The sequence below is a fragment of the Anomaloglossus baeobatrachus genome, chromosome 4 (genome assembly GCF_048569485.1).
Source record: "Anomaloglossus baeobatrachus isolate aAnoBae1 chromosome 4, aAnoBae1.hap1, whole genome shotgun sequence".
Classification (NCBI taxonomy): Eukaryota; Metazoa; Chordata; class Amphibia; order Anura; family Aromobatidae; genus Anomaloglossus; species Anomaloglossus baeobatrachus.
Genome location: NC_134356.1, coordinates 278,652,828 through 278,666,994, shown reverse-complemented (window position 1 = coordinate 278,666,994; position 14,167 = coordinate 278,652,828). Strand labels below are relative to the sequence as shown.

At 42.2% G+C, this 14,167-nt stretch overlaps 1 protein-coding gene across 1 annotated transcript in view; it reads right to left on the bottom strand.

The window, feature by feature from the left end:
- Positions 1-3,735: 3,735 nt before the first annotated feature.
- NUP107 (nucleoporin 107) overlaps positions 3,736-14,167 on the bottom strand; it is a 145,215-nt gene continuing 134,783 nt past the window's right edge. Inside the window, exons 24-28 of the mRNA XM_075342464.1 lie at positions 12,605-12,765; positions 7,878-8,003; positions 7,638-7,751; positions 4,283-4,450; positions 3,736-4,023 (exon numbers count right to left, since the gene is read on the bottom strand). Of these exons, the coding sequence (XP_075198579.1) occupies positions 3,916-4,023; positions 4,283-4,450; positions 7,638-7,751; positions 7,878-8,003; positions 12,605-12,765 (677 nt within the window). The 3' untranslated portion in view covers positions 3,736-3,915. The remainder of the gene's footprint in view (positions 4,024-4,282; positions 4,451-7,637; positions 7,752-7,877; positions 8,004-12,604; positions 12,766-14,167) is intronic.

Below are 14,167 nucleotides of genomic sequence, written 5' to 3'. Positions count from 1 at the left end.
CGACAGTGCTGTCCTTGTCCACCCGTTGTCTATGCCCCCCCAGTGCTGCCCGCCTGTGCTACAGTCAGTGCTGTCCGTGCCCCCTTAGTGATGTCTGTGCCCCATGATGTATACACTCCAGCCCATCCTGTGATATATATATATACCCCAGCATCTCCTGTAATTTATGCGCCCCAACCCCCCCTGTAATGTGTATACCCCCCCGTGTCTCCTGTAATGTCTATGCCCTCAGCCTCTCTAGACCGAGACAAACCTGGAAACGCAGTTGTGAAAAGCAATATGATCAACATCCCCTAACATCACAGCAGCAAAGAAAAGCCGCTCCAGCCACCACTGTAGGGGTGAGTTAATTGTTTGACCAAACATAGCTGGATAATTTTCAAGTTGATAATTTTGTGCGGCCCCCAAAGGTTGTTAGAAAAGTCTAAATGGCCACTGACAGTAAAAAGGTTCCCTACTCCTGCCTTAAAGGGAAAGATGCAATCTAGGACGTATAGGTATGTCTTGGGTTGTAAACTGGTTAAAAGATGGATAAAGTTGGGAAATAATTCTTCTGATTTTTTTACATGACAATACATTGCATTTTAACTGGGTGTGTACACTTTTTATATCAACTTTTTATATCAACTGTAAATATACTGTATAGTAGTTTGGCCAACCTTCTATGTGTAAATTTTCTGTTAGGCTATGTGCGCACGTTGCGTTCTATTACGCAGCGTAAATAGTCACTGCATGTGCATCTCAGAACGAAGCCGAAAAGCTGCGTTCTGAGACGCATTCGGCAGAATGCAACGTGCGCAAATTCCTGCAGAATTCATGCGTTCTGGATGCTTGCTCTGCCATGGGAAAAGCATCCAGAGCGCACATTTTTGACAGTGCGGTACCACTCGGCTCTGCTGCATCCCCATAGACTTGCAGCAGAGCCGACTGGGACCGGAATGTCAAAAAGAGCACATGGCTGGCTGCGGGAGACAGCCGCGCGATCAGAATAAACTCAGGTGAACTTCACCCGACTTGATTGTGATCGCGCGGCTCTGTGCGTGTGCCGCGGCTTGATTTGTGGTCACAGGTGAAGGACTCACCTGTGACCGCAAATCTGAGTGACTGCAGTGAGCCACGCGATCACCGGTGCCGTCACTTATGTTACCCGCGGCCAACTCGAGTCCTCCACCCGAGACCTGTGGCCGCGAGTAACCTGAGAGACGTCCCCGCACACATCCCGACATTACCGCCGACGTCCTCGCACATATCCTGACATCCCCGCACACATCCTAACATTACCGCCGACATCCCCGCACACATCCCGACATTACCGCCGACATCCCCCGCACACATCCCGACATCCCCGCCGACGTCCCTGCACACATCCCGACATCCCCGCACACATCCCGACATTACCGCCGACGTCCTCGCACACATCCTGACATCCCCGCACACATCCTAACATTACCGCCGACATCCCCGCACACATCCCGACATTACCGCCAACATCCCCCGCACACATCCCGACATTACCGCCGACATCCCCGCACACATCCCGACATTACCGCCGACGTCCCTGCACACATGCCGACATCCCCGCACACATCCCAACATCCTCACACACATCCCCACACACATCGCCGCACACATTCCAACATTACCGTCGACGTCCCCGCACACATCCCGACATCCCTGCCGACGTCCCCGCACACTTCCCGACATCCCCGTACACATCCCGACATTACCGCCTACATCCCTGCACACATCCCGACATCCCCGCACACATCCCGACATTACCGCCGACATCCCCGCACACATCACGGCACACATCCCGACATACATCCCGGCACTCATCCCGACATTACCGCCGACATTACCGCCGACATCCCGACATCCCTGCACACATCCCGACATTACCGCCGACATCCCCGTACACATCCCGGCACACATCCCGGCACACATCCCGACATCCCGGCACACATCCCGACATCCCCGCACACATCCCGACATCACCGCACACATCCCGACATCACCGCACACATCCCGACATTACCGCACACATCCCGACATTACAGCCCTCATCATCACCGCACACACACCGGCATTACCTCAGTGACGTCCCCGCTGACAGCGCGACTCACTTCAGTTTCTGCATGGAGCGGACAGGAGCGCCGGTGTTGTACTGCCGTTCCGGTCAGCTTCATGTAGCAGAGCTGGATGTGTCGCGGGACCTCATGGATTACGCCGGACCTGGAGGTGTGTTTGGGGATTTTAATAAAGTGGTGAAAGAGGGTGGGTTTTTGTCTTATTTCAAATAAAGGATTTTTCGGGTGTATGTGTTTATTTACTTTCACCAGGTTAATCATTGGGGGTGTCTCATAGACGCCTGCAACGATTAACTAGGACTTAGTGGCAGCTATGGGCTGCTGCCATTAACTCCTTATTACCCAGATTGCCACCGCACCAGGGCAGTTCTGGATGAGCCGGGTACAGTCAGTACCGTACAGTACTGGGTACAGGTAATTATTTATTTTACTGCACTACATAGACCCGCCCACCGGCGGCTGTGATTGGTTGCAGTGAGACAGCTGTCACCCAGCATGGGGGCGTGTCTGACTGCAACCAATCATAGGCGCCAGTGGGCGGGGGAAGCAGGGAATTCGAGATTGAATAATGGGCGGCCGGCATTTTCAAAAGCAGGAGAAGCCACCAGAGCAGTGTGACAGCCGTGCAGCTGATCGGTGAGTATGAGAGAGGGGGGGAGAGGGATAGACCGACAGAGAGAGAGAGACCGACCGACAGGGAGACACAGAGAAGACAGACAGAGAGACCGACATTACAACCAATACGCACAAAAGAAGTGACGTCACTTCTTAGAACGTGCGCTTCGGGCAACAGCCGAAGCGCTGCGCTCTAATATGCCACGTGCGCACGGCTCCTGCACAATCTTCATAGATTATGCTGGGGACGCAGGACGCATGCAGTTACGCTGCGGTGCAGAACGCAGCGTAACTGCATGTAAATGCGCAACGTGCGCACATAGACTAAGTATTGCTTTTGCTTTTGAAGCACCAAACTCCGTGGTGTGGAACTGGTGGATGTAGTGATACTGGAGTACCATAGTATTCTGTATAACACATGCACAAATGGGGGTTATATTAGTTTTATCTGATTGGATACAGTGTTTCCCCAAAAATAAGACCTACGCCGAAAATAGGCCCTAGCAGGAGTTTTCAGCATTTTCGGCGTAAGGCTTTTAATATAAGCCTTACCCTGAAAATAAGCCCTAGTTGCAGTTCAATAATGACGTGCCCATGCAGCTAAAAAAAAGTTAAAGAATACTGCAGGACACTTCAATAAAGAAAGCAGACATCCCCAAAATAGAGAAGAAAGTAGACCCCGCAATCACACTAGACATCGAAAGGGAGGACCTGCAGTGGAATGCACATGCTCCCACATCAGATCGCACACACGCTCTCACACATCCACATACCCCCAACCCCATCAGATCGCAAACATACACACACACACACACACACACGCGAACACAAACAGACGGCCCGGGGTCTGAAAAGTATGACTCCTGGGAAGAGGAGATCTGCATTTTTTTGGAGGGTAAACTTTCCCCCAGCAGAGTTTCCCTGAGAATAAGCTCTATCCTGAAAATAAGCCCCTGCGCAGTTTTCGGGCAAAAAAAAAAAAATAAGAGTTTTTTTATTTTCGGGGAAACACAGTATTTGTTTGCAAGCAACGATTAATGTATATTCTTGAAGCAGGAACGAAAGCTTGAAAGACATACCAACAGAGTAAAACTTTTGAGAAAACTATGTATTGACAAGTAAATTGTGATAACAGATAGAAATACCAAATTATTTTTAATACAAAAAAATTCAAATTTTTTATGAGTTCAAAAAAACAGTTTCTCAAGTAACTTCATGGTTGATTTTCATAACCCAATGGATCAAGCTGCAAGTCCAACAACATTAGAGACGATTCTCTTAGCTTCTGCAGGAGTTTCTTAAGTTCTGGTTTAGAGAACACCTGTAGACAGAAAGAAAACAGCTATCTATCCATCTATTTCAAATCACACACATATACATTGTCACACGTTTATATATTTATATTTATTTTTTTAATGTACACATACAAACATACACATGAATAATCTATAATGATGTATACACATTCCAAAAAGCGTGTTCCGACTTTCTAAATATGAAGAGTTTTCTAAGCAGGTCTGTAGAAGTCAGACTCTACAATTTCTCCACATACTACTCATAGTTCATTATGGAAAACTTACCTTATATAGCTTCTGAGTTTCAGATGAGATTACATCAGCCAGTCGGAGGCACTCTTGGTATTGGTCTGTGTTATGTAGCACTGTGTGCAGCAAGAAACACATCATGGGCAAACAAAGATTCCGCAGCAGATCCATCTGGTGTTTACGCTCAGGATCTTCATCTGCATCCTAAGTTGGATTATACATGCAATTAGAATTTTTTTTTAATGAATGCTTTTACTCCCTGTTGTGTAATAAGTATAGATCCACCTTGATATACTGACCCCATTTCATTTTTGCTTTTGAGCCTATCTTTTTGTCTAGTTTGGTGCCTTTTTTGTTTGCACCCCATTCATTATTCTATTTGTGCCTTTTTTAATTCTATTTTACATGTTCTCACTTGTTTAGTTTCCCACTCTGTGGGGAGGGAAATTTAGCAACATTTTGCACAACACTCCAGTCCCCTCTGGTGTAATTTTGAGCAAGGCAGTATTCTGCGAACCAAACAATTTTTTGGACCAAAAAGTTACAAAAACAGTTCAAATCATAAAAAACACCAGTTCTGACTTCATGCCACATTCATGAATTGCAAGTGCCATTTTGAAATGTTTGGCACAAAAAAACAGTAATACCACAAGACAAAAAAGGAAATGGACTTAAAAAAATGAATCCGGGCTTGTATGTCTATTCTTTGTATTCCCAAATCTGTGGTCAAAGCACTGGTCATTTAACAGATGTTTCCTGGTTTATTAGGTCATATTTAACTTTTCTGTGCATAGCAATGAATCTGAGATTCTATTTCCTACAGTGTTATCCTAATGAGGATAAATGAGTAAAATTGCAAAGTGCCTGACAAAAAATAAAAACTAATTTACTTATTAACAGTTCTCTCCATTCTCAATTTTTTTATTAAAAAATGCACCATCAGTGATGTTCGATTTCTTATTCAAGAAGGGCAGAAATTACAAGCGCTTTGCTACAGAATGTTTAGACCAGAGCACTAAAACTTGACAGAAGAGAGAGTATCCTACCCCCAAGCAAAATTCAAGTAAAACTAGAGCTATTCTATTACACCATTTTTTCAACAACTAAGTTTCATATGCCATTTAATTCCTAAAATATTAGATGTCCTCTTATTGAAGTCATACAATGCCTTGAAAAGTATTCATCCACACATTTTTCTTACGTTACACCCAGAACCTTAAATATGTTTTATTGTGATTTTATGTGACATACCAACACAAAGTAGCAAGAATTTGTAAAGTGTAAAAGGAAGAAGATACATGGTTTTCTAAATATTTCAAAAATATAAATCTGAAAATGTTCATGGGCATTTGTATTTAACCCCACTGAGCCAATACTTCATAGAATGGTAGAGTTGGAAGGGATCTCAAGGACCAACCCCCCCAGCTTTTGCTTGAAGATTTCCATTGATGGAGAGCTCACTATCTCCCATGGCAGCCTGTTCCAGTCTCTGCCTTCACTGTCAAAGTTTTTCCTAATGTCTAATCTGAATCTCCTCTTAGTTTCACCCCACTGACTGATGTACTGCCTTGTGGTAATGAGAATAGGGTAGTTCCCTCTGCGCTGTGACTACCGGTCAGATATTTGTAGACCTCTATTAAGTCTCCTCTCAGCCTTCTCTTCTGCAAACTAAACATTCCTAGTTCTTTTAGCTGGTCTTCATATGTCATTGTTTGCAGACCTTCTACCATCTTGGTTGCTCTTCTCTAGACTTGCTCCAATATTTTGAGGTCTTTCTTGAAGTGGGGCGCCTAGAACTGTACAAAGTATTCCAGGTGGGATATGACCAGGGCAGACTATAGGAGAATAATTGCCCCTCCTTTCAGTACAATTACTGCTGTAAGTCTTTTGGCTTATGTTTCAACCAGCTTCGAGACTGAAATTGTTGCCCATTCTTCTTTGCAAAATAGCTTGTGCTCCATGAGATTGGATGGAGAGGATATGGGAACAGCAATTTCCAAGTTGTGCCACAGATTCTCAATGGGATTTAGGTCTGGACATTGACTGGGCCATTCAAAATTAACATGCTTTTATCTAAACCATTCCTTTGTAGCTCTAGCAGTATGTTTAAGGTTCTTGTCCTGCTGGATGGTGATCCTACACCCCAATCTCAAGTCATTTGCATCCTCTAACAGGTTTTCCTCCAGGATTCCCGTTCTTGGCTCCATCTTCCCAGCTTCTCTGTCTCAGCTGAAGAAAAGAACCCCCCCATTATAATCCAGCCACCACATTTGATGGCGGAGATCGTGTTTTTAGAGTGATCTGCAATGTTCAAATTTTGCCACACTGAGTTTTGCATTTAGCCCAAACATTTCTAGTTTTTTCACATCTGACGAAAGTACCTTCTTTTACATGCCATGTAGGTGGAACAATGTGCTCTGGTCAGATGAAGCCAAAGTAAAACTTTCTGGGCTAAATGAAAAATGCTGTGTGTGGCTGAAAACTAACACTGCACTTCACCCTGAAAACAACTTTCCCACTGTCAATCATGGTTGTGGCAGTATCATGCTGTAGTATTGCATTTCTTCAGCATGGAGTAGCTTTGTTAGAGTTGATGTGAAGATAGATGGCGCTAAATACAGGGCAATACTGGAGGAAAAACTGTTAGACTGCAAAAAACTTTAGACTGGGAGTAGGGGGGCAACAACGCTACATAAACTGCCAGAGCTACAATGGAATGGTTTCCATCAAAGCATAGTCATGTGTTTTAATGGCCCAGTCAAAGTGTAGGCCTAAATGCAATTGAGAACATCTTGCAAGATTTGTAAATTACTTTTCACATACGCTCTCTCTTATCTCACTAAGTTACATCTATTGTGCAAAGAAGAATTTCCACAACTTTCAGCCTCTACATGTGCAAAACAGGTAGAGACATTCCCCAAAAGACTTGCATCAGTAATTACAGTGAAAGTTTGTCCTACAAAGTATTTGCTCTGAGTGGCTGAATACAAATCTAGGTCACAATTTCAGATTTATATTTTTAATATATTTAGAAAACCATCTATGATTTCTTTTACACGTCACAAATACTTGCACCTTAGTGTTGTTATATCACAAAAAAATATTTTATTGGGATTTTAAGTTTGGGGTTTTACCGTGAAAATAAAAAAGTGGTAAAGTTTACCAGTCATGAATACTTTTGCAAGGGACTATATATATATATATATATATATATATATATATATATATATATATATATATATATATATATATATATATATATATATATATATATATATATATATATATATATATATATATATATATATATATATATATATATATATATATATATATATATATATATATATATATATATAAAGAAAATTTGTGTCCAAGAAAGCTGACTCACATCTCTTACATCCACCATCCAGCCTCCATCAACAAATAGCAAAACATTGTAAATTTTTTCTTTAACATCAAGTGTTAACACATCCAAATGATTCTTCCAGGTACTGTACTCCATCTAGAAAGAAATAAAAAGATCTAGATTATTGCATATATAACTATATAAATGTTCAATCTGTACAGTGAATATACATTTACCACCACCATCCTATGTCTCCCCTGCATGATCTACGCAAATACTTGCCTCATACTTCTTTTCCTTGTGCTCATAAGCCACTTTCTCTGTGAAGGAAGCATGTTCAGCTAGTCCTGGTTTCTGAGGTGGTGAATTCATATGCTTGAACCACTCATTGAATGCTTCATGTGCTTCCTATAAAAAATAAACAGATTAGGTGTACACTGCTAAGAGTGAGTTGATGATGAGTACTGTGCAAATGCATGAAAAACACAGTGTACCCCAGCAAAAGCCATACATTACTGAGAGACATATGTTAACTGGTAGTGTCAGTCTTTTTAAAATAGATAGGAACATAGTCAACCACGCTCTTTTGCTGCTCTGAAGAGCCCAACACCACCGCAAAGAACACAAACAGCCTGCACTCAATTGGTCTTATTTTAATGAATGGCTTCACTAGGAGCAGGTCTGACTGCTGTTTTTCTGGGACCCAGATAAAAGCCATTAAACCACTTCTGAGTACAAGTAGCCTTACGTATTTTACACCTCCATCAAGTTTAATTTCTCAGAATTAGCAGACATCACCAAGGAAGTAAAAACAAACTCCTCTATTTTCTAGCTACAGAATTCTTACACTGTAAGAAAAGGAAAGCATGGGTGTATACTGCTGCTCAGTAGGATACACTCAACAACCATAGCCATGTTGATCAGTGTGACAGCAGAAGAAGCAACCTAAAACAAAATACAAACTAGCCCCACAGAGGCATTCAAACGGGTGGGTGCTGTGAAACCACCGAGAACGAGGAACGGGAAACTCTATTCCTTTGAAAGGAAGTTAGGAACTTGACCATGTGGAGCCGAGGAACAAGCTAAACTCAAGGTCTAACAATAAGAAGGCCAGGAATCAAGATGGAAGAGATCAGAGGTTTTCCTCGCTGAAATCACGATTGAGGAACTGAAAGCTTGAGTGCTATGGTCTACAAGCCAGGCCCTGTAACTGAGAAAAGTAAGATTCTGATAAAGAAAGGAGAATGGATCTGGGAAACAGATATGGGAATTTCCAAGAGGAGTCTGCAAGAAGGTAGATAATCTCCGCAAAATGAAAGACTACCTCCTTAGGTCCTAAACCTTAGGTCATTTCAGAACTAGAAGATGAAGGGAGGAAAGGGGAGGATAAGAAAACCAGGAGACAACTAAAGCATTGGAGAACAATTGCTGAGAAACGCAAGACCTGGTAGTGGATTGAAGGGCACTGTAGAGTATCCTGGAAGACATTCAATTGAAGTTGGGTAAGACAGCGAAAACAACTATGTACGAGAACCATTCCTGTGAGACAATCCCTCTCCTGTTGAAGGCCTTTCGCAGGTAGACAGTTGGAGGTACGGCGCTTACTCCGGGCAAGTGAACTGCTGAAGAATACCAGCAGACTGTACAGTCTATGACCAGATACCTCTGCAGAGATGGAATGGGATAGGGTTTAACCTGGAGAAGGATGAATTATGCGGCATAAACATAGAAGGTGCAGAAGGCGGCTCAAAGTAAATCCTGCCAAAGAAGAGAGGCAAATAGACGGCCGAGTTTCAAATGAAGTGGGAGGTGGCCAATCTAGCCTACCAACAATCCAGAAATTAAATACCCCAACTGATAAAAAGGATGTCTGACACCCAAACTTCTGATAATCTGGAAGGATCTTTAGCGAAGAATGAGAGTAGAACACCACCTTCAGGCAAGCATAAGAGACTTGGGAGAAGACTGACATACAGAGAATCGCTTGGTTGAGAGAAACATAGAATGGAAAATCAAAGAGCATCCCAAGAAAAAGAGTTGAGAACTTATCTACAGGAAGAGGAACTCTGCTTGTGCGGGATGCAACCGCATGCCCAGGACAAATGGACACCGGGTAGATATAGAAGACTACTTCGACCTGCTGAAGGTCGAACCCAAGCGAGAACTGTGCTCCGAGAAACATGGAAAAATCTTGCGGCATGCTGGAGAAAAGATCCTTGAACCATGTGAGATTTGAAGGCTCCGACTGGAGCCTGGAATGGTTACATAGCTAATGTGATCCTTGTGGTACACTAGACAGAAGGTGAAGAAAGCAGAATACGAGGTCTCTATTCGTTAGGAGGATGACTGATCCAGCATATGGTTACAAGTACTGATATCTTCTTATCCTAGAACCCTCAAGTTGACAGTCTAGGAAGGAAGGAAGATATATAGATCCTGGAGAACAAGAGAGGGCGGCATGGAAGCAACAGTGGGCAGGGAAAAAGGGATTAGCGCCAATCCTAAGAATTGAGAGGGGAAATGCACTGAATCAAAATAAAAATAAATAAAAAAAAAAATTATAAATATATATTATATATATACTGTACATACTTTGATTAAGTGCATTTCCCCTCTCAGATTGGAGCTCATTTCTTTTGTCTCTATTCTACTTTCCTGCACTGTGCTCTGAGTACCTAGGTAGGATGGTAGAGTAACAACTCCAATCTGTTGCCCAATCACTAGCTTAATCTAAGAGAAAAAGGTAAATCATTAAATGGAACCCCCCCCCAACAAATAAACAACAAACCTAAGGTACAAACGGGCCTCCTATGGACACCAAGCTAAAACTGATTGGCTTGGCTCTGGTTGGTGGGTGTATCCTACTGAAGAGGAACAAACTTTTTTTCTTGCCTAGTGTCAGCCTCCTAGTGGCAGCAGCATACTCCCATTGTTTCATTGGGGGACACATGAAACCATCGGGAAATGTAATTTAAAATGTAAAACATGTATGGTTTATTAAACTGATATTGTATACAGTTAGGTCCAGAAATATTTGAACAGTGATTTAATCTTCATAATTTGGCCTTTGCATTCTTCTATTTTTGATTGAAAATGAAACAACTGAGATGTAATTGAAGTGTAGACTTTCAGGTTTAATTAAAGGAGTTAAACAAAAACGTCCTGTGAAACATTCATGAATTACAATCATTTTTCTACAAATCCTTCTAATTTCAGGAGCTCAAAAGTAATTGGATACATTTACTTTACCATAAATAAAATGTTCATTTTTAATACTTTGTGGAGAATCCTATGCAGGCAATGACTGCCTGAGGTCTGGAAGCCGAAGCCATGGACGTCACTAAACACTGAGTGTACTCCTTTGTGATGCTTTTCCCGGCCTTTTCTGCAGTTTGCTCCAGTTTGCAACAGCTTGTTTATGGGTCTATCTGCCTTACGTTTTATCTTAAGCATATGAAATGCATGTTCAATGGGGTTGCGATCTGGTGAGTGAGTCGGCCATTGCAGAATATTTCATTTCTTTGCTTAAAAAACCCCTGGGTTGTTTTTACAGTATGTTTTGTGTCATTATCCATTTGTACTATGAAGCTCCTCCCAAGCAACCTTGCTGCATTTGGTTGAATCTGAGCAAAAAGTATAGCGCTGTACATTTCAGAATTCATCCAGCTGCTTCTGTCTTCAGTCATATCAACAATTAACACTAGTGACCCAGAGCCATTGGAAGCCATGCATGCCCATACCATCACAATACCTCCCCTTGTTATAGAAGATGTGGTATGCTTTGGATCATGGGCCGTTCCAAGCCTCTTCCATACTTTCTTCTTCCCATCATTCTGTTGATCTTAGTTTCAGCTGTCCAAAGAATGGTTATCCAGAACTGGGCTGGCTTCTTTATATTTTTTTTTCTTTGCAAAGTCTAATCTGGACATTTTTACGGCTGATCAATGGTTTCCACCTTGTGGTGAACCCTCTGTATTTGCTCTCATGAAGTGTTCTTTTTATGGTAAATGACTTCGATACTGAAACACCTACTTCCTGAGAAGAGTTCTTCACTTGGGTGGACGTTGGGAAGGGGTTTTTTCTTCACCATGGAAAGGATTCGGCAATCATCTATTACTCACTGTTGTCTTCCGTGGACGTCCAGGCCTTTTAAGTTCCCAAACTCCTCAATTGACTTTTTTCCCCACAGAATGTGCCAAATTTGATTTGGCCACTCCTAACACTTATTCCTCTCTGTCGGATGGATTTTTTTTTCTTTCAGTTTAATGATGGTCTGTTTCTTTTCCATCGAGAGCTTTTTTGACAACATTTATTGGATTAACAACAACAACAACTTCCAAATGCCACACCTGGAATCAGCTCCAGACCTTTTACCTGCTTAATTGATGATGGATTAACAAGGAAATAGCCCATTCAGCTCATTAAAGAGCTTTTGAGATGATTGTCCAATTACTTTTGGTCCCTTGAAAGAGACAGCTACACATTAAAGAGCTGTAATTCCTAAACCCTTACTCCAATTAGGATGTGAAAACCCTCAAATTAAGGCAGAGAGCCTGCACTTTAAGGCCATATTGATTATATATCGATCTTGGTAAACAGAAAAAAATGCCAAAACCTGTGTCACTGTCCAAACGTTTCAACTGTATATTTCTTTAAGTTAAACAATAATACCTATAAGCCGTTTTTCACTTTAAGATTAAAAAAAATAAAATCAATTAATAAGAAACCAACATGACATTAATTATTAAAATATGTCAGTAGCGTGTATTCATACATTGTGGTTATACCGTGGTTACCGCTTCAATTTTGACAAAATTGTGGGAAAAATGATGCAGTTTTACAAAAATGGAATCAAAAATTATATTTCTGCACAATGAATGAACACACTTGGAGCTTACAAATGTAGTTTTGCATCCATTGGCTGACACAGAGTTGGCCAAGATATTGGATAACATATAAGGAAACCAACTTTATTGGTGCACAAATAATAAGATAACTCAATTTCTCACCAAATAGGCTCGAATACACAAATGTTCCCGTATAGCATTGTCATCTTCAGCTGGTAGAGCACTGTCCATCCCCTGCTCCTCCCATTGAGAGTAAATCTCTGCTATTGAATCCTGTGGTATTTTACCAAAGACTTCTTTTGCAGCGTCATGCTTCTTGGAAGCTAAAATATATTAGGGGAAAAAAAACATGTAGCTTTCAAACAGACTAAGGCTAGTTTCACATTTCCATCAATTTGTATCAGTCACAATCCGCGGCTCTGGTAAACAACGGAATCCATTTGGCGGATTCCGTTGTTCCCATATACTTTTATGAGCGGCGGATTGTGACTGATGATGCTGCGTTGCATGCTCCGCCTGACCGTCGGGCGGCAGGAACGCTGCATGTAACGTTTTTTGAGCAGCGGAATCCTTTTGATTTCGCTGCGCATGCTCTCTTGGCGGCCGGCTGCTGTGAGCGATCAGCTGATCTCCTGGCGGCCGGCTGCTGTGAGCGATCAGCTGATGTCCCGGCTGATCGCTCTCATTAGCCGGCCGCCGGGAGATAATCTGTTCGCTCTCAAAAGCCGGCGGCCGGCTATTGTGAAGCATCAGCTGATCGCTCTCTCTCTCTCACGTTTTACAACGGAGTCCGACAATGAATTCTAAGGCTATGTGTCCACGGGAGAATGTATCTGCGGAATTTTCTGCATCAAAATCTGCAGCTTTCCCGCGATTTACCGCGGAATTGCCACGGATTTGATGCGGATTTTTTTTTTTCCCCAATTTTAAAGCCAAAATCCGGATGAAAATCCGCAACAATAATTGACATGTTGCAGATTTTTCCGGATCAAAATCCGCACGAAATCCGCTGCGGAAAAATCCGCAGCGTGGGCACAGCATTTCCAAAATGCCATAGAAATGGCTGGGAAGTGCCTGAGCTGCAGATTTTCGGGATATCTGCGGCTTTTCCGCGAGAAATCCGCGGCAAAATCCGCGCATTTTCCGCAGCGTGGGCACATAGCCTTATCATCCGTTGTACAACGCATCAGTCACAAGCCTCAAGCAACGCATGTGACTGATGGAAAACAACGGAAATGTGAACCTAGCCTAATTCAGGATCTAAAAAGGACATCCCACCAACAGTGTACTTTACCCAACCTAAAAATTATTGCAAACTTTAAATCCTGTCTTTAAGATTCTCTAAATGCATATTTTTCTTGTTGCATATTATGAACCATTTTCCATTCACAAAAAAGTAGTCTTCTATACTGTATACAGTATTACTGGAAAGTGAGGGCCTCATTATTGGTTTACACCTGGCCTGTAAAAAATGTTAACCAAATGGGGACATTTGGATGTCATCAAAACCTAGTTCAATGGCACCAGCTGAGCCTCTAAAGTGCATCAGATAATTTGAAGGTGTTAACTCGATAGTTTCCAAAAGAAAAAAAAAAAAAAAAAAAAATCAATATTAAAGATTCCCTCTCCTTTGTTCTCAATCAAAATAATCCATCTTTCCCTAATCCGGGCCTTATTCTCCTCTCTCCATATTAACACTGAAAAAGCATATATATGTCTGTCTGT